At 44.9% G+C, this 22,077-nt stretch overlaps 1 protein-coding gene across 3 annotated transcripts in view; it reads left to right on the top strand.

Moving 5' to 3' along the window:
• Positions 1–22,077, top strand: part of RICTOR (RPTOR independent companion of MTOR complex 2) — a 1,600,666-nt gene that overhangs the window by 131,775 nt on the left and 1,446,814 nt on the right. For all 3 annotated transcript variants that reach the window (XM_078674985.1, XM_078674984.1, XM_078674983.1), the window contains exon 4: positions 11,838–11,902. In XM_078674985.1, coding sequence (XP_078531111.1) covers positions 11,838–11,902 — 65 coding nt within the window. The remainder of the gene's footprint in view (positions 1–11,837; positions 11,903–22,077) is intronic.

The following is a 22,077-nucleotide window of genomic DNA, read 5'->3' as shown; positions in this document are numbered from 1 at the left end:
TCTAGGTCTCCGGTAAGAGGGAGATCTTGCTCTAGAGAACGCAGACAGCAGAAGTCTGCTACTCCTGAAAGGCAAACTAGGTCTCCTACATCATCTTCTTCCTCGTCATCTCCGAGTAGAAGTTCGTATAGAGACTATTGTCCTACGATATCGTCAAGTCCCCCTACGAGGGTATCCCCAGTGGATGACTTGGGTACCTTTAGCGATGTGTTATGTCGTGGAGTAAATAAGTTCAACATTGTGATGGCAGTTCCCCAAGTGACGTCTTCTGTCATTTTTTAGACTTTGCATCACAAGACTTCTGCTAGACCTCTTCTGCCTTTGGTTCCTGGTTTGTTGGAACCTACTATGAAAACTTTCTTGACTCCAGCCACGGTGGGTTCAGGCCCTTCTAGGATTGCCAAGAAGTATAAGGCTCCTGACCAAGATCCTTTATTCTTACGTTCTGATCCTCCTCCAGACTCCCTTATAGTGGCGGCAGCCAGGAAGGCGCATTCTGCAACTTCTGTTTCCTCTGCTCCACCTGAGAAGGACAGTAAGAGCATGGATTCCTTAGGTCAGAGGATGTGTAACACTGCTGGGTCGGTGATGAGAGGGGCCAGTGCGGCAGCCTTACTGGGCCGTTATGGTTGCCTTTTGTGGGGCTCGGTTTGCAGACAAGCTTCCAAAAGAAGATCAAACAGATTTCCTGGAGATTGTAGGTGAAGGAGGTTTGGTCGCTAATCAAAGTATTAGTGCAGCTGCCGACTCTGCGGATCTTGCAGCGCATGGCTATGCGCATGGGATTTTTTCTAGGCGTTCAGCTTGGCTGCTTCTTACTGGACTAAAACCTGAAGCCCAGAGGAAAATGGTCAACTTACCGTTCAATGGGTCGACATTGTTTGGGTCTCACGCAGACGATAAGATGGCAAAAATGAAGGTAGAGTTGGATACTCTAAAGGCTGTAGGCCTAGAGAAGAAAAAAGAATTTAAACGTCGAGGAACTTTTCGTCCCTACGACAAGAGGCCTTTTCAACAAAGGAGTCAACAAACAAATTGGTTCTCGCAAAACCAGGGCCAGAACCAACAGAGATCGCAGTTCCAACAGCGTCGCCCTGGACGAGGAAGAGGAGGAAATAGGCAGCAGTTCGCTGCTGCCAAACCACCTCAAAAGCAATGAAGGGAGTCTTCCTCCGCAGCCGTGGACCACTCCGGTGGGAGGAAGCATTGTGTCATTCTTAAACGAGTGGAAGCAACTGACAAAGGACAAGTGGGTGATTGGTATCATTCAGAACGGTTACCATCTCCTTTTCAAAAGGCCACCTCCTCTCATTCCTCCAAAGAAAATGGTACATTGGAATGTGAAGCTTTTACAAAAAGAAGCAAGTATACTCCTAGGAAAAAAAGCCATAGAGAAGGTTCCTCCTCAGCAGAGAAATCAAGGCTTATATTCACCTTTTTTCCTAGTGAGGAAGAAGGGTCCAAACGCAGAATTCAGGCCTATTCTGGACCTAAGGCTTTTAAACAAGTACATTCGGAAAGAGAAATTTCGAATGCTAGCGCTTCAACAGATCTTCCCCCAGTTACATCAGGGGGACTGGATGTGCTCCATCGACATGAAAGATGCCTATTTTCATGTTACCATTTCCAGGAAACATCGCAAATTTCTCAGGTTTCAAGTATCTGCTCATCACTACCAATATGCAGTACTTCCATTCGGCCTGAAGTCAGCTCCCAGAACATTTTCCAAATGTATGGCGGTAGTTGCGGTCTTTCTTCGAGGGAAAAGGATTTTCATATATCCGTACTTAGACGACTGGCTTCTGAAGAGTTCGTCCCCATCTCTCTTGGAGGAGCATCTGTCGATATGCCTCCACCTCATGCGCAGGCTGGGTCTTCAAGTCAACTTTCAGAAATCTATAATGTATCCGACACAGCGGATCCATTATCTGGGGGCCCTGCTGGACACAGAAAGAGAAAACGTGTGTCCTTCGGAGGAGAGGTGGTTATCGATCAAGTCCAAATGTCATCTTCTTCTTCAGTCCAATTACCTGACAGTTCGGCAAGTGTCCTCTCTCCTGGGGTCCATGGCATCTTGCATCTTCATTGTTCCAAACGCAAGATTGCACATGCGTCCTCTGCAGCAGTGCCTAGATGATCAGTGGAAGCAGAGCACGGGATGCTGGGAGGATCGGATTTGTCTCCACCAGTCTGCAAAAGATTCCATCAGGTGGTGGATGAAGAGAACACACTTGATGAGAGGAGTGCCTTTTCATCAGGACCCTCCGACGCAGACTCTGATCACGGACGCCTCACTCCAAGGCTGGGGTGCTCATATGGGCCCTCTGCAGGTACAAGGGCTATGGTCGGATTTCGAGAAGGGATATCACAGGATATCACATCAACCTGCTCGAGCTCAGGGCTGTCCATCTTACTCTAAAGTCTCTCGTTCCATCTCTACAAACTCGGTCCATCCTGGTGCAGACAGACAATACAACGACAATGTATTATCTAAACAAGCAGGGGGGTACCAGATCCAGGACTCTGTCCTTAGGAGCCCAGACCATCTGGAATTGGTTACTAGCAAGAGACTTGTCAATAACAGCTGTTCACCTGCCAGGGTCTCTCAATTCGCAGGCGGACGATCTCAGCAGAGACTTCGTTGAAGCTCACGATTGGGTGCTCAACGAAGAAGTCGTGCACAGTATTTTCCAGTCATGGGGAACACCGGATATCGATCTGTTCGCAGACGCGGCAAACACAAAATGCCCCGTCTTCGCATCCAGGTTTCCCCATAAAGGGTCGCAAGGGAATGCCCTTTTGATAGACTGGTATCAGAACTTACTGTACGCTTTTCAACCAACACCGTTGATACCAACAGTAATCAACCGTATGTACAAGACCAACTCCAGGATGATTCTGATTGCTCCCGAGTGGCCTCGCCAGTGGTGGTTCCCAGATCTCCTTCAGTTGTCGGAGGTGCCACACAGGAGGTTGCCATGTCGCCCGGATCTTCTGTCCAAGCAGAAGGGGCGAGTGTTTCATCCCAATCTGTCATCTTTACGCCTGGCAGCATGGCTCCTGAAGTCGTCCAATATGGACACTTGCAGCTAAATCCGGACTGTATGCACATTCTAAAGGAGGCAAAAAGACCTTCTACAAGGAAATCCTATGGATTCAAGTGGACACGTTTTTTCCTGTGGTGTCAAAATAATGATCTTGACCCGATTCATGGTCAGGAACAGGTGATTTTACCTTATCTGTTATACCTCGCAAGATCTGGTCTGCAGTTTAATTCCATTAAAGTCCATTTTGCTGCAATCACAGCCTACAGAAAATCGCCCACTCAGACATCCTTTTTTAGGATGCCTGTGGTGAAGGATTTTCTGGAGGGTTTACGGAAGGTGTATCCACCAGTCAGGTCTCCTTCTCCACCTTGGGAGCTTAATGTGGTGTTAACCAAGTTAATGGGTGCCCCTTTTGAACCTATACATAAAGCTTCTTTGCAACACTTAACTTGGAAGGTAGCGTTCCTTGTAGCCATTACTTCTGCTCGTAGAGTTAGCGAGATTCAGACTCTGTGTTGTAAAGAACCGTTCACTGTCTTCCATGCAAATAGAGTGGTATTGGGGACGCATCCTGCTTTCCTGCCCAAGGTAGTGTCGGATTTTCATATTAACCAAACCATAACATTGCCTACTTTTTTCTCAAAGCCTTCTAGTTCTGATGAAAGGGCTCTGCATTCTTTGGATCTAAAGAGAGTCTTAAAGTTTTACTTGGACAGGACAAAAGCTTTAAGAAAGACAGACCGTTTATTTATCAATTATGGTCCTACTAACACTGGTTTGGCAGCATCCAAGAGATCCATCTCTAGATTGATTGTGTCATGTATTCTTCTGGCTTATCAGCTAGCACATAGGTCTTTATCAGGTAGACCTAAAGCCCATTCTACGAGAGGGAAAGCTTCTTCCACAGCTCTTCTTAGGAATGTGTCTATGACAGAGATATGTAAAGCAGCGACGTGGCGTTCAGTACACACGTTTACACGCCATTATTGTCTTGATTCAGACACACAGGCTGATGCGCAAGGTGGTCAAGCATCGCTCAGAAATTTATTTGCTAGTTCTAGCTGAACACTGTGTTAAAATTGTTGCTATGCTCTTATCTGTTCGCCCACGTCCTGTGGGTATGAGCTTGCTACTCTATTCAGTGCTTATGACTATTAATGAGTATCCCCTGGAAGAGAAGGATTAGTTACTTACCTGTAATCTTTGTACTCTTTCAGGGGTATACTCATTAAAGTCGTAAGCACCCTCCCGCCTCCCCGGGCGAGCAGTAGCATTGAGGTTTTTCAATATGTATTATGAAGTTTTTAAGTGCAGATTCCTGCTAAAGTTTACTGTACCGTACAAAAGAACTGACCTGACTGTCACCTGTGGGGCATGATGGGAGCAGTGTGTCTCCTGGAGGCCTTAAAGGCAAAGTGCTCAGATTCTCTGGGGCCTTAAAGGCGAGGTGCCAGTCTGATTTTCTGTACACAGACATTTTTTCATATGCAGCCTTGTTAGGCTAATTGCCTTTTACAACAGATTCTTTGATGAAAATAAAGGGTATTTATGTTATGAAATGCATTTCTAGACTCTAGCCTGTTTATTGCATTGGTGTATGGAGTATTTTCATACTGCAGAAAGTGTGTAATAAGGTCTTATTAGCCTATACATTATGTTGGGCTGCATATTATGGGGTTATACATATATATGTGTATATTTTGGTTTAGTACTATGTACTAATTATTGTATAATTACACATATATATGTATATTGTTATATGTTCCGGGTTCCCGCTCACGGGCGGAAATTATTCAGTGCTTATGACTTTAATGAGTATACCCCTGAAAGAGAACTAGGATTACAGGTAAGTAACTAATCCATACCTACTGTATTTGAAAAGTATTACTACTCTTGAAACTGTTACCTGAAACTGAGTTCCTCTTGGTTCTAAAAATAAAAATAATTTAATAAATTAATAATTTTGTATACTAAACAGTTGGTCCTTGAGTGTGTGTGTAATCATTTCTTGCCTGAGTATGTACAACAAATACTTAACAAAGCCTTCTGATAAGCCTAACTGCTTGACCACACTACCACAAATTAACCTTTTAGCATTATCGACTTAAGCCTCTGGGGGATCCACTGGACTCTGTGCACACTACAAAAAGAACAATTGATGGACAGAATGCAGAATAATGTCATATGTCCTCGCCAGTACAGAGATCTGGGCCTAAATCCATCGTTGCCTTGCTCCCCATGCCATTCCAGTTTGAACCTAGCCATATGCCAATCAGTCTTCACCCTGCTCCCCATGGGAACAGCCCTGTCTGAACCGCCAGGCCAGGTCCTCCCTGGAGCATCCTAGAACCGGTTTCGGGGTTTCACCCTCATCAGCCAGACTAGCTTGAATCCAGTGGCATGGAGAACTCTGGACCCACGTCTGGGCATACCCGTCCCACTCGGGCTGACAAATGCAAAAAGAACAATTGATGGACAGAATGCAGAACAATGTCATACATTCACCCCAGTACAGAGATCTTGGCTTAAATCCATAGTTTTTTTTTACCCCAGATCTCTTGACTGGGGGATGAATGTTTGATTTGCTCTGCATTCCGTTCATCATCTGTATGTGTTTTGCTCTGTGCACACTACACCTTACTTTGGTATAGTATATACAGAGCCAACTTCCTACAATCATGTGGAGTGCGGTGGGAGGCCACCTGATAGTCTGCCAGGTCAGTGGAGACATTGGCCTTCACTTCTTTGGTGGTGGACATCTCATCATATTTAGTGTTCGTACCAGGTGAGCAATGGCCTTTGTGCCTTCAGCAACACTGAATCTTTGCCAATCAGGCATCATATTTGTTGCATCAACTCAACAACACTTTCTGTTCTCTAAAAAAAGATTCCCAAAGGGGAATCTTGTTTTCAGAAAACAAAAAAACAGTGTCCTCAACAAATAGCGAATTCTGATCTTATGCATGGGGCCATTGTGCATTTTCCTTACAAGGGACCATCAAGCTTTGCAAGGCCTTCCTTAGCAGGGAAAACAAGTGATGCTTCTCTCACCCTAAATAGGGCTCAGTTGCATTCACTATGATCTGACAGCACTGTAGTTGTGGGCTGGCTGTAGCACAGCCTCGGAAATCTAGTGCTTTCACAATTCTAAACTGAGTGGGAAACCATGAATTTGGTGGAACAGGAGCACTACTGATTTACAGTGGTGTTCCTGCTTTACCTAAGTCTAAATGAAGCCCTCGGTGTTGCATTGTTTTTTTTTGTCTTCATATCACCATGGCTTCTGCAAACTCAGGCCTTTTGACGAAAACAATCCTGCCCTCTGCCTGCTGCATATACACTGGCCCACACCGCACAAGTCAAGCTAACTGACCCGTTACTTAAACGGCGCCTCGGTGTAATCATAGGACCACGCGTTTCGTCGTGTGGGGGGGGTCCTGCTAGAGTACTGTGGTAGCTGAGCGGGTATAGAGGGGTATTGTGTGCAATTCCACATGCTGCACTTGCTATTTGTATTGTACTTGTTCGATGTGTTAGGGAGAATCACACTGTTGCTGCCCACTCTGTAGCTATTCCATGCTTTACTGTTGGATTGTTCAATGAGCAGCACAAGAGCTACTGGTAGCTCTCTAATTACCTGTGAGTTGCTTCCCATTCTGATATTAAAATGGCAATTCATGCTTCCTTGGGTAGTGATATAATTTTTTATACATTATTGCTGGTGCTTGCCTGATGTACAGTAGTGGTCACTGCTGGTAATCCTGCATGCAATAGCCACTAATGGAGTCTTGTCTGAAGTCATCACTACACTGATAATCTGCATAGATAGCTGGGGTTCAGGGTGTCCCTAATCTGCCCACTTATATGTTATTTATATTTTATTTTCACAACTTGGGTACCGAGTCCCCGAGCCCTGTAATGGCCGCTGCAACATTTTTCTGAGATGTTTCTTTTGGTCAGTCGGAGTTCGAGGTCCTGCATCACTGGTCATGGTTGGTGTAGGACGCAAATGGGAGAAAAGGCTTCCTCACTCACTGTGATTCAAGTTTTTTAAAATGTTTGGTCCGGTGGAACTCTAATGCAAATCCCGCTGAAGCCAACGTTCCAGATATCCATTTAGATCTAGTGGAATGAGCCCTCATACCTTCTAAGGGCTGTTTCTTTACCAGTGCGTAACAGATCTGCATACAGAGGACTTTCCATTATGAGGTGGTCCACTCTGCACTGTTTTGTTCATGCTTGCCCCAGAGAACCCCACAAAAGGCTGATAGTCCACAGTGTTCCTCTGTGCAATTGATGTAAAACCAGAGTGCTCTCTTGGGGTCCAAACAATGGAGTCTTTCCTCCTCTTTCATGGGATGAGCTGGAGCACAAAGGGTTGGAAGAGTGATGGCTTATCCAATGTGAAAAGGCGTCACCACTTTCGGCAGGATCACTATTTGAGTACCAAGCACCAGTTTTTTCAGAAAATAAAGTGGCATAAGACTGGGCTTTGGCAAAAATGTGATGGGTTCCCTTCAAGGTTTACCGAATACAAGAGGTGTTTGAAGAAGGATGGTTGTTCCAATAAACCCTGAGAGAGCTGAAAGGTAACCATTTGCAGTGCCCCAGGAAAGTTCTTACAGGACCGGTGATAAAACAAATAACAATCCCTCCACCAGATTGGCCTGCAATGGGTCTATGGGTCCAACACCAAGCCACTTAAACATGATTTTTCTTCCACACTATCTCGGTAGGGACTTGCACACCACTATAATCACATACACTGTTTGGAGGCTTGAGCATGCTTATACCCACACACTTTCTTTGTGGGGACTTGCATTTAATTTTTTTACGCTCTGTCACTTTATGGACTTGACCATGGTAATCTCCACACATTATCTTGTTAGGAACTTGAACACATCTATAATCACACACTATATGCAGACTTTGCCTTGCCTATTGTAGCACAGTATCTGTGTGGGGACTTGAACATCATTATCTTAACACACTGTGTAGAGACTTGAACATTACCTTCACTAACTATCTTTGTGGGACCTGAATCTGATCACCTACACACAGTATCTCGGTGGAGTCCTGAGCAGTCCTATATTCACAGACTATCTCTGTGGGGGCTTGAACATCATTATCTTCATGCGCAATTTTTGTAAGACTTGAGCATCCCTATAATCACACACTATATGTGGGCTTGAAAATGCCTATAATCACACACCATCCTTGTTTGAAATTCAACATCATTTAATTCACACATGATCTTTACATGCTGTCACTGTAGCAATTATCCTTGCATACTATCTCGGTTGGGACTTTACCATTCCAATAACTACACACGGTCTCTGTGAGGACTTAAACATCCCAATATTCACACAGTATCTCTGAGCATACAGTAATCACGCACTATCTCTGTGGGGACTTGAACATCACTATAATTAAACACCATCTCTCTGGGAAATTCAGAAAGATTGCTTTCACACACTATTTCAGTGCGGAAATGAATATTCCTATAACCGTGCACTTTCTCTGAAGGGACTTAAGCATTTTTATCTTCACATGCATTCTTTGTAAGACTCAAACATCCCTCTAATCACCCCCTATCTACGTGCATGCTTCAGCATACCTATAATCACAGGGTATTCCCGTTTAAACCTAAACATCATTACATCCATTAAATATCTGTGTATATAGAGACTAGAACACAATTATCTTCTCATACTATTTCCGTGGGAACTTGAAAAACTCACTAACCATACACTATCTATGTGGAGAGCTGAACAAAACAATAATCACATGCTATCTGTGGGGATTACAACATCCCAATAAACGCACTTTATATATTTATTTTTTTGGGGGTGGAGGAAGTGTGGGGGCTTGAACATCACTATAATTACACACTATCTTTTTTAGAACTTCAACAAGAGTACTTTCATACACCATTTTAGTGTGGACTTGAACATCCCTATAATCTTATACTATCTCTGTAGGGACTTGAACATCATTTTCTTCACATGTGGGGGTCTTTTATCGTGGTTGTATACAGCATCTGTGAAGAAACTATGATCCAATACCACCTTTGTGGGTATTATCACACACCATCTTTAGACAAAAATAAGCATTCTATTTCATTGCTTGGGAAATGTGGTCTAATAGCTACTTTGACATTAATTAACGTTTTTAATCGCACCGAGTTCCATTTGGCCACTTTGCATGTTTCCATCATTTTAATTTCTCCATGTTTCAGATCCTTCTGACCTAAGACTTTGAGCACTTACCTAAGGGTTAATATCGCTTCAGTAATCCTGATGTAGGTGATTTTCTGACATTTTAACATAATCCATCTGTTGGGCACCTCTAGGAGACATGCAGCCATTCAATTAAGAATAGATTATGATTTTATTCGTGTATATTAGTGCTCAAATAAACATTTAGCCATGTACTCATGACTGTATTCAACCACAAATGATAATTGTGGACTATGTCCACACAAGGATGGTGTGGTGCATTCAAGTCCTCACAAGGATGTTTCTGTTCTTGTGATTAAAGAGCAACATATTGGCCAATTTAAAGCAGGATCCAAAAGTATGGCTTTTTTTCCTAACATCTATCTGTTATTGGTAAAGGTTAGTCCCCATAAGACTGGTGTCCACACATAGTCCCCACAAAGATGATACCATGTGTAGGTGTTTGATACCTAATACCTAAAATTGTGTGTTCAGTAATGGCAAAACACTGGATCACTACAAAGGGGAATTTCTTTTTACTCCAGGCTGCGATGCAGAGAACTTTGCCTAAGAATGTAAAATAGATTTTTCTTAACTTCAGCTTGATTTACATACAGTAAGCAGAAACACATATTACCATATCCGTCTCTGGCGTTGAAGGGAACTTCTTTGGGTAAAAATGTTCTCCTTGTGAAAGGGCAAAATGCTGTTACATTAAGGCTGTCAATGGCTGAAGTGGGCTGAACCCTTGTGCATAATGTGCGCTATGGTGGACAGAATTATAATGTTAATATTACATTAACAGTTCAAAGTCTAAACTGAACTAACTTCTCACATGTGATGTGGTAGTCAGAAGCACAATGTAAATGTCACAATAACAGATCAAAGGCTCAAGTGGGCTGAGCCCTTGTCCCACCATTGAGGCTGTGGTGTGCAAAAGCTGCATGTAAATGACAATATCAGATCGAAGGCTGACATGGGTGACACATTGCCCTATGAAGTGTGGGCAGAAGCAAAATGTGAATGTCACAATAACAAAACAAAGGCTGAATTGGGCTGACACAATAACTCAACGGCCAATGTGGGCTGACATGTTGCTGTATGATGTGGGGGGTTGAAGCATAATGTGAATGTCCCAATAATGTATCAAAGGCTGAAGTGGGCAGACTCCGTGCCCCACGATGTACGCTGTGGTGGGCAGAAGCAACATGTGAAAGACACAACATAGATCATGGCTGACATGGGCTGATACATTGACCTATGACATGGAGGATGGAAGCATAATGTAAATGATGCTGTAACAGATCGAAGGCTGAATTGGCCTGGCTCCTGGGGGATCAGCCCCGCTGCTTTGGGGAGTGACAATTCCATGCCCACACCCCGTTGAAAATTACAATTAGTTTTCTGGCCGCAAAATGCCCTTGGCATAGGTAAGCCAAAAAGGAAATCGCTTGCATGTTTTCCGTTCCTTGGGAGAGCCAATCACCCCAAGGAAAGCAGAACTTCAAAAATGAGTTGGCAATTCTTGGGGGATAAGCGGAGGGGGTGCGGGGGGCATCCATGCCTGGGAGGGCTACCCCTACCAACAAAAAATACGTCTCCGTGACTCCTATTGGGGATTCTTGGTCAGGGATCCTTCTAGGAAATGTATTGCTGGAAAGGGGAGAGGCTTTCGTTTTCAGTAATACTTCTCCGGTACTTAGAAATTGCACTAAAGGTGCGACAATAGTAATCACTGCTGATCCCTGCTGCTGTTTGGTCAGGTAGTGATGTCCGCATGCCGTATGGCATGCTGACACTATTGACTTGGGTGAGAGGGGACAGAAGCCGGCACAAAACTGTTGCACCTCTTCACCTGCTTTTTAAATTTTTGTTAAAGGGGGAAGCTTTTATACTTTTGGAGATTTAAGTGCTCTAGTGCGGTTCAGGAGAAGTTCACTTCATGAGCACGCTCCTCAGTTGTGCAAATGACATTTATGACTCGTCATGGGGTAGAGGCATGGTGGGTGCTGGGGCCCTCTGGAATTTGAACGGGGCGTAGGTAATTAAAAAAAAAAATATTTTTTTCTTTTCATAGCCCTGGCAAATGACAGTTTACGCTAGATAAAGACAGATGAATGCAACAGGATCTTTCATAACCGCCTCTGTTTAACCGAGCTCTCTCCTTTTATATCCACCACAGTATTCATGTTGTGATTGTTTGGGGCAGTTGGCTTTGCTGACATAGACGTAATGTGAATTAAAAGGCTTAGCCTTAGCCACATCGGTTTCAAAAGAAACGGCTTAATCAGTTGTGTTTGTAAAACTGTTCAAATAGCATACAAATATCCTTTTCAGTAAAATCAACCCACACCAGATAAAAAACACATATTGACTAGCATATTTAACCATTTGCATGCTATGATTTTTTGCATGGTTGGTTTAGTTGCCACTGTGTAAATTAAGATTGTGATACTGTTTGCTTATTTAGTATAAATAAATTAGAAATTAAACTGATAAATATTTGGAGTCTGCACACAATGAACAAAATAAAAAAGTATTCATTTTAAAATTTCTTTTGATTTCTTTGTAGCTTGTCTGTAATGTTGGTCACAGTGAAGAAAAGTTAGGTTTTACCTATGAAGACATCATAATATGGTAAGCCACTGCTTAAAGTTTACTGTTATTATATAACGTGTTCCAAGAAACTAGCACATAGGGTTGAGCAATCATATCCTAAATCAATACACTGTATTTCTTTGCCTGGCACCTCCTTCCTCATTGACTGATTTGACAAAGCAAACTACAGTTAGAGTTCTTTAAGAGCTACCAAGACCTCTCAAGTTTCTACCCAGTGATATATGCCATAAGGCTTCCTGTTATAAATTTTGAGTACCTGCTGTGCAAACACTATAAAAGTTTATCTTGCTCACAACGATGCTCTTAGGTTTTAGATAAAGACCACTCCTTCATAGACGTAATTTATCTTCCTAGATAATTGCTTGTGTCTCTAACCCGCAGCTTACCTGTAGAGTACATTTTCTGTAGAGAGTAACTTGAAAAAGGAGTGCAACAATATTATTGGCCATGACACACCAGTTGTTAACAACACTAAGGATACTGTCCAGTAACCACTGTATCAGAGGTCCCAAAGAACAAGCCACAATATTTCCTCAAAATTGCAGAACATCTTGCCCCAATTGTGGGCTCTAGGAACCTTGCTCTTCATATAGTGTACCAAAATGCGGTGTTAATGTTAAATGGTTTTGTAGAGCGCACAGGGCTTCCCAGTGCTAGGCATCAAATACAGTCCAAACAGCAAGAGGGGGGGAGTAGCAGAGCTGGTGGAACATCCAGGTCTTCAGCTTTTTCCTGAAAGTAGATTCTATATCTAGGAATCTGAGTTCCCGTTGTAGTGATTTCCATAGCTTGGGAGCCAGGTGAGTGAAGGATATTCCACCCAATCTGGCTCTTTTTAATCAAGTTGTTTTTAACAGCTGCTCAGTGCAGGATCTAAGACAACTGTTGGGGACATATAGCCCACCAGGTTTCTGATTTTGCAGGGTCCCTTGTTATTTATGTCTCTATGTGTTGGGCGGAGTGCTTTAAATGTGATTCTTTATTTTAGAAAAATAAGGGGTCTTGTCCAAGAAGTGCAAGGTATGACACTTAGAAATATGAAAAAAAAACAGGGGGATCACCTGGTTACCGCTTTGAAAAAGCTGCTATTTATTTAAGCAGACTTGATGCCTTGGCCACTTGTTCATAGGCATATTGCGATTTGTATCACATACATTTTTTAGAGTACTTAGATATTTTTTCATTAACAGTTCTGAATGTCCAAGCACAACACTAAATCAATTGTACATCCAAGGTTGCTGTATGACAAGTAATAAACAAAAATAAACAAATGACATGTAAAATGACAAGCAACAGGAAAAAATCACATGATCACATCATTTTTTCCTGTTGCTTCTCATTTTACTTGTCATACAACAAACTTGGATGCACAATTGATTTAGTGTTGTGCTTGGACATACAGAACTGTTAAAGAAAAAATATCTAAGTACTCTAAAAAAGGTATGCGATACAAATCGCATTTTGCCTGTGAACAAGTGGTCAAGGCATCAAGTCTGCTGAAATAAATAGCAGCTTTTTCAAAGTGGTAACCAGGTGATCTTCCTGTTTTTTCATATTTTTAAATTTGATTCTATCGTCGATTGGTAGCCAGTGTAGTGTTCTTAGATACTTTCCCACTGGTTCCTGATTTGGGACCTTACACTGAAGTTTGACTGCAGCGTTCTGCACAACCTGAAGTTTTTTTAATTTCAAATTTATGTGCACCCAGAAAGAGAGAGTTTCCTTAATGAAGGCATGTAGTGACTAGTGCATGTATCACTGTCTTTTTTTTGGTTGTTGTTAAGGGATGGGCTCTAAGATCTTATGGAGCATTCTGAGTAACCAAAAGCAAATGCCTGCCAGTTTATTTGCTTGGGCCTCCATAGTTAGCTCCTTATCCATCCAAAATCCAAGATATTTTATAGCAGTGCTCAGGACTGGTCCAATACCTAAGAAGCTTTGCCAACTAGTTAGAGGCCTGGTGACTGCAGTGTTTCTGTGGGCCATCAGCTCAGTTTTGTCCCCGTTGAGCTTCAGACAGCTTCTTGTCATCCATTTCACTACCCTTTCCAAATATGGCTTGAGCTGATCTGAATCATCTTTAAATCTAGAGTCAAGTGAGACCACCAACTGTGTGTCGTCTGCGTATGATATTATGGAGATTCCAAATTCCTGTACTATGTAAGCCATTGGCCGCATATAAATGTTGAACAATGTGGGGCTGAGCGACATGTGGCACCCCGCAGGTCAGCTGCATTATGTCTGAGAAGAAATCGGCTGCCATGACTTGGAAGTACCTGTCTTCCAGGAAGGACACAATCCACTCCAGTGCTTTGCCTTGGTTACTGACTTCTAGAAGTCTGTTAGATAGAACGAGTAATTGATGGTGTCGAATGCTGCACTTAGATCTAAAAGTAGCATGGCGGCTGAGCCACCTTGATCTAGGGTCATTTTCAACTCTTCGGATGCTGCTAACAGTGTAGATTTCGTGATGTGCTGTGCTCGAAAGCCCATCTTTGTGGGGTGAAGACGGAGGTTTGATTTGAGAAATTCTGACAGGACCCATTTATATGTTCTCTAGCAATTTACCAATAAATGGTAAAAGTGATATAGGTCGAAAGTTTTCCGGTTGAGCAGAGTCTAGGTTCCGTTTCTTTACTAAAAGTTTAATTATTGTATGATTCCAGGCTTTTGGAACTTCGCTTGTCTCTAGTGAAAGATTAAGAGTCTCTGCTATTGATGGCAGCAAAATCTCCATGACCTTGCAAAGTACGTGGGGAGGAGCCGTGTCAAGTGGAAATTGTATTGTATTGTATTGTATTGTGATTTGTAAAGCGCGATTGCTGAGCTAATCTTTCCCATGAGTTCGAACATTGTCATTCTTCATAAGTGGGAGTGAGTTAATGCAGGGGTGGAGGAGGTCAGCGCTTGATCTCTTTCTTGGCTTATTGTAGTCTCCATCCTTGCAAGGAGGGAGCTATATATATATATATCTGAGACTTTTTTTATGAAAATAGATGGCTAGTACATTGCATTTTTTCTTTGATGCCTGGATTGAAGAGTTCTCATGGGTTAATGTGGTTTGGGATTTTACCACTTTAAAAGTTCTATAGATGAGTTCTGAGCCTGGGTAATCTTGTTTTCCTCGAGCTTTGCCTGGGCCTCTTTGATGTTGGTGTGGTAAATTCTAATGGCCATCGTGTACATGACTTTAAGTTGGGGGTCATAGTTTTTCCTCCATTCCTTTTCGGACTTTTTACAATACGGTGCACTGAATAGAGAGCCCAGGTTTCCCTTACTACAATACAGGGGCATTCTTTAACAATCCCAAGGTGCTCTATTTGTGGTAATGTCGTTGAGCAGCCTTAGGCTTATCAGATGGTAGTGTTGGGTATCTGTTGCACCCACACAGAGTCTATAAATGAGACACACTCAATAAGGAAATCCAACACCAGTTTATAAAAATGACACAGATTTTTATATTAATTTAGACTCAAAGATCTTCTAGATCAGGTAAGCACTTTTCATGTTGGCAGCAATTTTCAGACACTTTGAAAATCCAGATGTTAGATTTGAGGCATGAGCCTCAAATGCAGTTATGTTATCCTAAGGGAGAAAGATGCACTGCATTGGATCACTTGCAAACGACTTACAGGACTGTTCTCTGGACTTAAGGTATATAGGGGCCAAGGACCAAGAAAGCACCAGGAGTTCAGGCTTAACTGCCATGGGGCGTCTGGGTGCCGAGGTGCTTCCAGCAGACGTGCTTCCAGCAGACGTAGCCTTGAGCGCTATATGTTGAAGTCAATGGGGAACAGTACCTACAAAGACAGATTGCAAGGAGGAACTAGGAGACCAGTTCCGGCAGAACGCAAAGGGGGTTCAGCTCTGAAGGGTCTCAGAATCACAGAGACACTGTCAGTTTCAATGGAGTCTGTCTGGGGGGGGGCTCAGGTGCATACATTTTTTATATCCGGCAGGTCGGTGAGTTTGAGGCTCTCGCAGTTCTTGGTGCACTTGCAGGTAAGGGAGAAGAAACAGCAAGACTGCTTCTGGTGTGGAGCAGGCTTCTTTTGGAGTCCCTTGACATTCAAGTCTGTTTTGTCGGTGGTAGTGTTCAGACTGAGCACAAGCAAGCCTTGGTGCTTGCAACAGAATTCGGTACCTTGGGTATTAGTGGAAGGAGATTCCGGTGTGGATCAGCGTCCCGAAGGCTATTTGGGTCGACAGGGCTGGCCTCCTGGACATCAAGTGAGCTCCTCCTGTGCTGCTGCTGTGTTGGTGGACCCGGTGGTCAGCAGATAAGTGACTAAGACTGTGCGGTCGGTGGCTGCAAAGAAGTGGCTCCTCCACTTAAAGAGAGATGCTTGCTGGTTGGCAAAGTGCTGGCAGCCCTCTAAGGTTTTGGGAGGATGCACAGCTGCAGGACAAGTCTGATCTTTGCAATTGTCGAGACAGGAGCAGCCAGGCAGGGTTTGGCGCTAAGTCCACAGCTAGCTCACAGTTCTTGTGTTCTTTCACCTTCTTTAATCCGACAAATCTGAGTTCCTGGTGTCATGGTGCCACCCAAGTACTCAATTTAGGGGCGTTAAGGGGAATGAAGGGTATTGCCAATTGTCTCTTACCCATGGGGGCACCTCACCTCCTATATGACTACTACTTGTGAGGTATGGGCATAACCCTGCCACAGAGATCCTACTTTCACCAAAAACATGATGGTGGAATCCTTTCGTGGAGCAAATCAGGTAGGCCACTTTAGGGGTGTGACTAGCCTGGTGGTGCCACACGCCTACTACATAGCTAATTTCCTGCCTGGACTTGGGTCAAATGAGCCTCGAGGCAGTGTTTGTTATCTCCCAGGTCTGGGTGAAGTTGGGTCGGGTATCAAAGTCAGCAGGGGGTTTAAGCCCCTGGCTTTGATTCGCTAAATCACTAGCCATTCTGCTGTAGGGGGTGCTAACACCTTCCTCCTGAGCAGGCATTGTTTCTGGCCTCAGAGAGCATGGGCTCACACCTGCAAGGGTTCAAACACATGCCTGTGTGTGGCAGGCTGGACGATACCAGTCAGCCAGCAAACTTGATAGTGGTGTTTTTTTCCAGGGGGCACCTCTAAGGTGCACTCTGGCTGTGTGTCATAATAAATCTTGTACTGGAAACAGTACAGATTTATTAAGACAGGGTGTTTGATACACAATAGGTTTCAGTAAAACCATCATGTATCTGGGGAACACTTAATGACCAGTGCCCAGTACGTATACTTAAGATGGCTTCCCTGTTCACTTGTACCATCTAGGAATTGAACTAGACAGCAGAGGGGCATATCTGCTCAGGCAGATATGCCCTCACATGTAATATAATGCACCCTGCCTTGGAGATACAAGGCCTGCTGTTGGGGTGACTTACTACTTGTAGTGACTTTGGTATGGCACACAGTGAGTGTGCCATACTGTGTTTTCAATCTTGGTTTGCAACATGGCACGCAGTCTGCAGTGGCAGGCTGCATGCAGTTCGTATGGGGGTCCCTTAGGGTGGCATAATACATGACGCAGCCCTTATGGACCCTCTTTGGTACCCATTCCCTGGGTACCTGGGGTAGCAATTACTAGGGACTTATCAGGGTGAACAAAGAAAGAGCAAAGGGGATGATGGACGGAGCGTTGACAATACAAACACTCACCCCCAGTCAACTGATCTGGGTTTAATCCATCACCGTTCTTTAGCTCACTCCGCCACCCCAGTTCAGACATGGCCGTATGCAAATCAGTCTGACCCTGTGCCTCATGGGAACAGTCCAGCCCGAACTGCCAAGCCATGTCTTCCCTGGACCGGAATCAAGCTTCCCAGGACCGGTTTCTGGCATTACAGCCGTCTTCAGCCGGGCTTGGTTGAATCCAGTGGCAAAGTGAGCAAGGGACTCACGTCTGAGCATACCCTGCCAACTTAGGGCGAACAAAGAAAAACCAAAGGGGATGATGGACGGAGCGTTAACAATACAAACACTCACCCCCAGTCAACTGATCTGGGTTTAATCCATCACCGTTCTTTAGCTCACTCCGCCACCCCAGTTCAGACATGGCCGTATGCAAATCAGTCTGACCCTGTGCCTCATGGGAACAGTCCAGCCCGAACTGCCAAGCCATGTCTTCCCTGGACCGGAATCAAGCTTCCCAGGACCGGTTTCTGGCATTACAGCCGTCTTCAGCCGAGCTTGGTTGAATCCAGTGGCAAAGTGAGCAAGGGACTCACGTCTGAGCATACCCTGCCAACTTAGGGCGAACAAAGAAAAAGCAAAGGGGATGATGGACAGAGCGTTGACAATACAAACACTCACCCCCAGTCAACTGATCTGGGTTTAATCCATCACCGTTCTTTACTTCACTCCGCCACCCCAGTTCAGACATGTCGTATGCAAATCAGTCTGACCCTGTGCCTCATGGGAACAGTCCAGCCTGAACTGCCAAGCCATGTCTTCCCTGGACCGGAATCAAGCTTCCCAGGACCGGTTTCTGGCATTACAGCCGTCTTCAGCCGGGCTTGGTTGAATCCAGTGGCAAAGTGAGCAAGGGACTCACGTCTGAGCATACCCTGCCAACTTAGGGCGAACAAAGAAAAACCAAAGGGGATGATGGACGGAGCGTTGACAATACAAACACTCACCCCCAGTCAACTGATCTGGGTTTAATCCATCACCGTTCTTTAGCTCACTCCGCCACCCCAGTTCAGACATGGCCGTATGCAAATCAGTCTGACCCTGTGCCTCATGGGAACAGTCCAGCCCGAACTGCCAAGCCATGTCTTCCCTGGACCGTAATCAAGCTTCCCAGGACCAGTTTCTGGCATTACAGCCGTCTTCAGCCGGGCTTGGTTGAATCCAGTGGCAAAGTGAGCAAGGGACTCACGTCTGAGCATACCCTGCCAACTTAGGGCGAACAAAGAAAAACCAAAGGGGATGATGGACGGAGCGTTGACAATACAAACACTCACCCCCAGTCAACTGATCTGGGTTTAATCCATCACCGTTCTTTAGCTCACTCCGCCACCCCAGTTCAGACATGGCCGTATGCAAATCAGTCTGACCCTGTGCCTCATGGGAACAGTCCAGCCCGAACTGCCAAGCCACGTCTTCCCTGGACCGGAATCAAGCTTCCCTGGACCCGTTTCTGGCATTACAGCCGTCTTCAGCCGGGCTTGGTTGAATCCAGTGGCAAAGTGAGCAAGGGACTCACGTCTGAGCATACCCTGCCAACTTAGGGCGAACAAAGAAAAACCAAAGGGGATGATGGACGGAGCGTTGACAATACAATCACTCACTCCCAGTCAACTGATCTGGGTTTAATCCATCACCGTTCTTTAGCTCACTCCGCCACCCCAGTTCAGACATGGCCGTATGCAAATCAGTCTGACCCTGTGCCTCATGGGAACAGTCCAGCCCGAACTGCCAAGCCATGTCTTCCCTGGACCGGAATCAAGCTTCCCAAGACTGGTTTCTGGCTTACAGCCGTCTTCAGCCGGTCTTGGTTGAATCCATGGCAAAGTGAGCAAGGGACTCAAGTCTGAGCATACCCTGCCAACTTAGGGCGAACAAAGAAAAAGCAAAGGGGATGACGGACGGAGCGTTGACAATACAAACACTCACCCCCAGTCAACTGATCTGGGTTTAATCCATCACCGTTCTTTAGCTCACTCCGCCACCCCAGTTCAGACATGGCCGTATGCAAATCAGTCTGACCCTGTGCCTCATAGGAACAGTCCAGCCCGAACTGCCAAGCCATGTCTTCCCTGGACCGGAATCAAGCTTCCCAGGACTGGTTTCTGGCTTACAGCCGTCTTCAGCCGGTCTTGGTTGAATCCATGGCAAAGTGAGCAAGGGACTCACGTCTGAGCATACCCTGCCAACTTAGGGCGAACAAAGAAAAAGCAAAGGGGATGACGGACGGAGCGTTGACAATACAAACACTCACCCCCAGTCAACTGATCTGGGTTTAATCCATCACCGTTCTTTAGCTCACTCCGCCACCCCAGTTCAGACATGGCCGTATGCAAATCAGTCTGACCCTCTGCCTCATGGGAACAGTCCAGCCCGAACTGCCAAGCCATGTCTTCCCTGGACCGGGTGTCAGGGTGCCACAGTGTTTGTCAATTGTATTACCATTGGACCATTTCACCTTGTTTTTGGGAAAGAGCACTGGCACTAGGGCCTGGTTAGCAGGGACCCAGTGCCCATCAGTTGAGAATCATCAGTACCAGTGGCAAACAGTGGGTGTGACCATAACAAAAAGGGCACTTTCCTACACCCCTCGCCCCCAAATCAGAGGATGAGACTAACATTTCCCAAGAGAGTCTACTTTGTCTAGCTTGATCTGGTGGCTTAGTGGACTAAAGCATCCACTGTGTTCGGCCTCATGGTCACAAGTTCAAATCCGTAGGGTTCACTCAGCCTTTCATCCTTCTGAGATCGAGAAAATGAGGTCTGTTGAGTTGGATAACAATAAACATCTGTTAATCAGCGCCAAGATAGCCTTGGGTGAACATGCGCTTTAAAAATACATGTTATGCTGTGTTATTTTAAGTGGAAAAACCTAGAAAGGCTATCTGCATTGGCACAGTCCGTCTCAAGTCTGTGTTACACTGTAAAGTCCATTCCCTGCAGGGAAATAGGCCACCTCAACAGGTTTGGAGTTTCCCCCTTCATTTGCATCAGGCATCTGAGAGGCCTGTGGTCAGTTTCAACAAGGAAGTGAGTCCCAAACAGGAAGGGTCTCAATTTCTTCAGAGACTAAACCACAGCAACTGCTTCCCTCACAGTGGCACTCCAACGCTGTTCCCTGTGTAGTAATCTTCTGCTAACAAAAGGAACAGGCTGGTCCTGGCCATCATCATTGGTCTGGGATAGAACTGCCCCTATCCCATGTTCAGAGGCATCAGTCTGCACTGTGAACTGCTATGTATAATCTGGCGCTCTTATGAATGGGTGCTCAGCACATTGCTTGCTTTACAGTGTCAAAAGTCTTTTGAGAGATTGGTTTCCAGTTAACTTCTTCTGGCTGCTTCTTTGAGGTTAGTTCAGTGAGAGGTGCCACAATGGTGCTATATCCCTTCACAAACCTCCTGTAGCACTCGGTCAAGCCAATGAATGCCATGACTTGAGTCTGCATTGTTGGAGCTTCCCAGTCAAGAATAGTCTGGATCTTGGGCTGTAAAGGTTGAACTTGAGCTCCACCTGCAAGGTGGCCCAAGTATACAACAGAACCCTGCCCACTTGCTTGCTTTGATAGTGAGTCCTGCATTTTGCAGGCCTCACTGACCTCTCCAAGGTGGATCTTGTGATCCTGTTAGGTGGAACTATAGACGGCACTATCCTCAAGATATACTGCACTAAAATAGTCCAGCCTAGCCAGGACCTTATTCACTTGCCTTTGGAAGGTGACAGGGGAGTTCTTTAAGCCAAAGAACATCACATGAAACTGGTAATGCCAATCTAGTTTGGAGAATGCCGACTTCTCTTTTGCTCCTGGGGATAGCCCAATCTGCCAGTAGCATGATGTCAAATCAAAAGTACTGTGAATTTTGGCCACCTCTAACCTGTCAGTGAGCTCATCTGGTCTTGGAATAGGGTGTGCATATATCTTAGTTACAGCATTGAGACCTCTGTAGTCCACACAAAACCTCAGCTCTGGTCTACCTCCATTGGAATGAGGTATGGAGACTTAGACCATTGTGCTGGGCTAGGGGCTCTCAGAGGGTTCAATCAACCCTTGTTTCAGCATCTTGCTGACTTCAACTGTGATGCTTACCTTGAATTGGTCAGACTGCCTGTATGCTTTGTTTTTGACAGGTAGGCTGCCTCCTGTATTCACATCATGTGTACACCAGATTGTCTGACCAGGGGTCAAAGAAAGGTGCCCAGCATACTGTTTTAGGACTTGCCTGCAGACATTCTACTGTTGGTCAGTGAGGGTATCTGAAAAGACACCTCCCTCAATAGACCCATCTTGAGGGTTGTTGGAGAGGAGGTCAGGGGGAGGTTCATTCTCTACTTCCTGATCCTTATGAATGACCATCAGCATGGTCATGTTAGCCCTGTCATGATGGAGTTTTTTTTGATTTTCAACAACCTTTATTGAAGTTATGCACATTACATTTTATGCTCTTTACGGTTATTAGTGCACGTTGTACAATCAGATACACTGTCTCAGTTCGCATCTACTTCAAGA

Source organism: Lissotriton helveticus, chromosome 2_1, assembly GCF_964261635.1.
Source record: "Lissotriton helveticus chromosome 2_1, aLisHel1.1, whole genome shotgun sequence".
NCBI classification, from domain to species: Eukaryota; Metazoa; Chordata; class Amphibia; order Caudata; family Salamandridae; genus Lissotriton; species Lissotriton helveticus.
The sequence above is the reverse complement of the archived record's forward strand: the minus strand, read 5'-3'. Positions and strand labels throughout refer to the sequence as shown.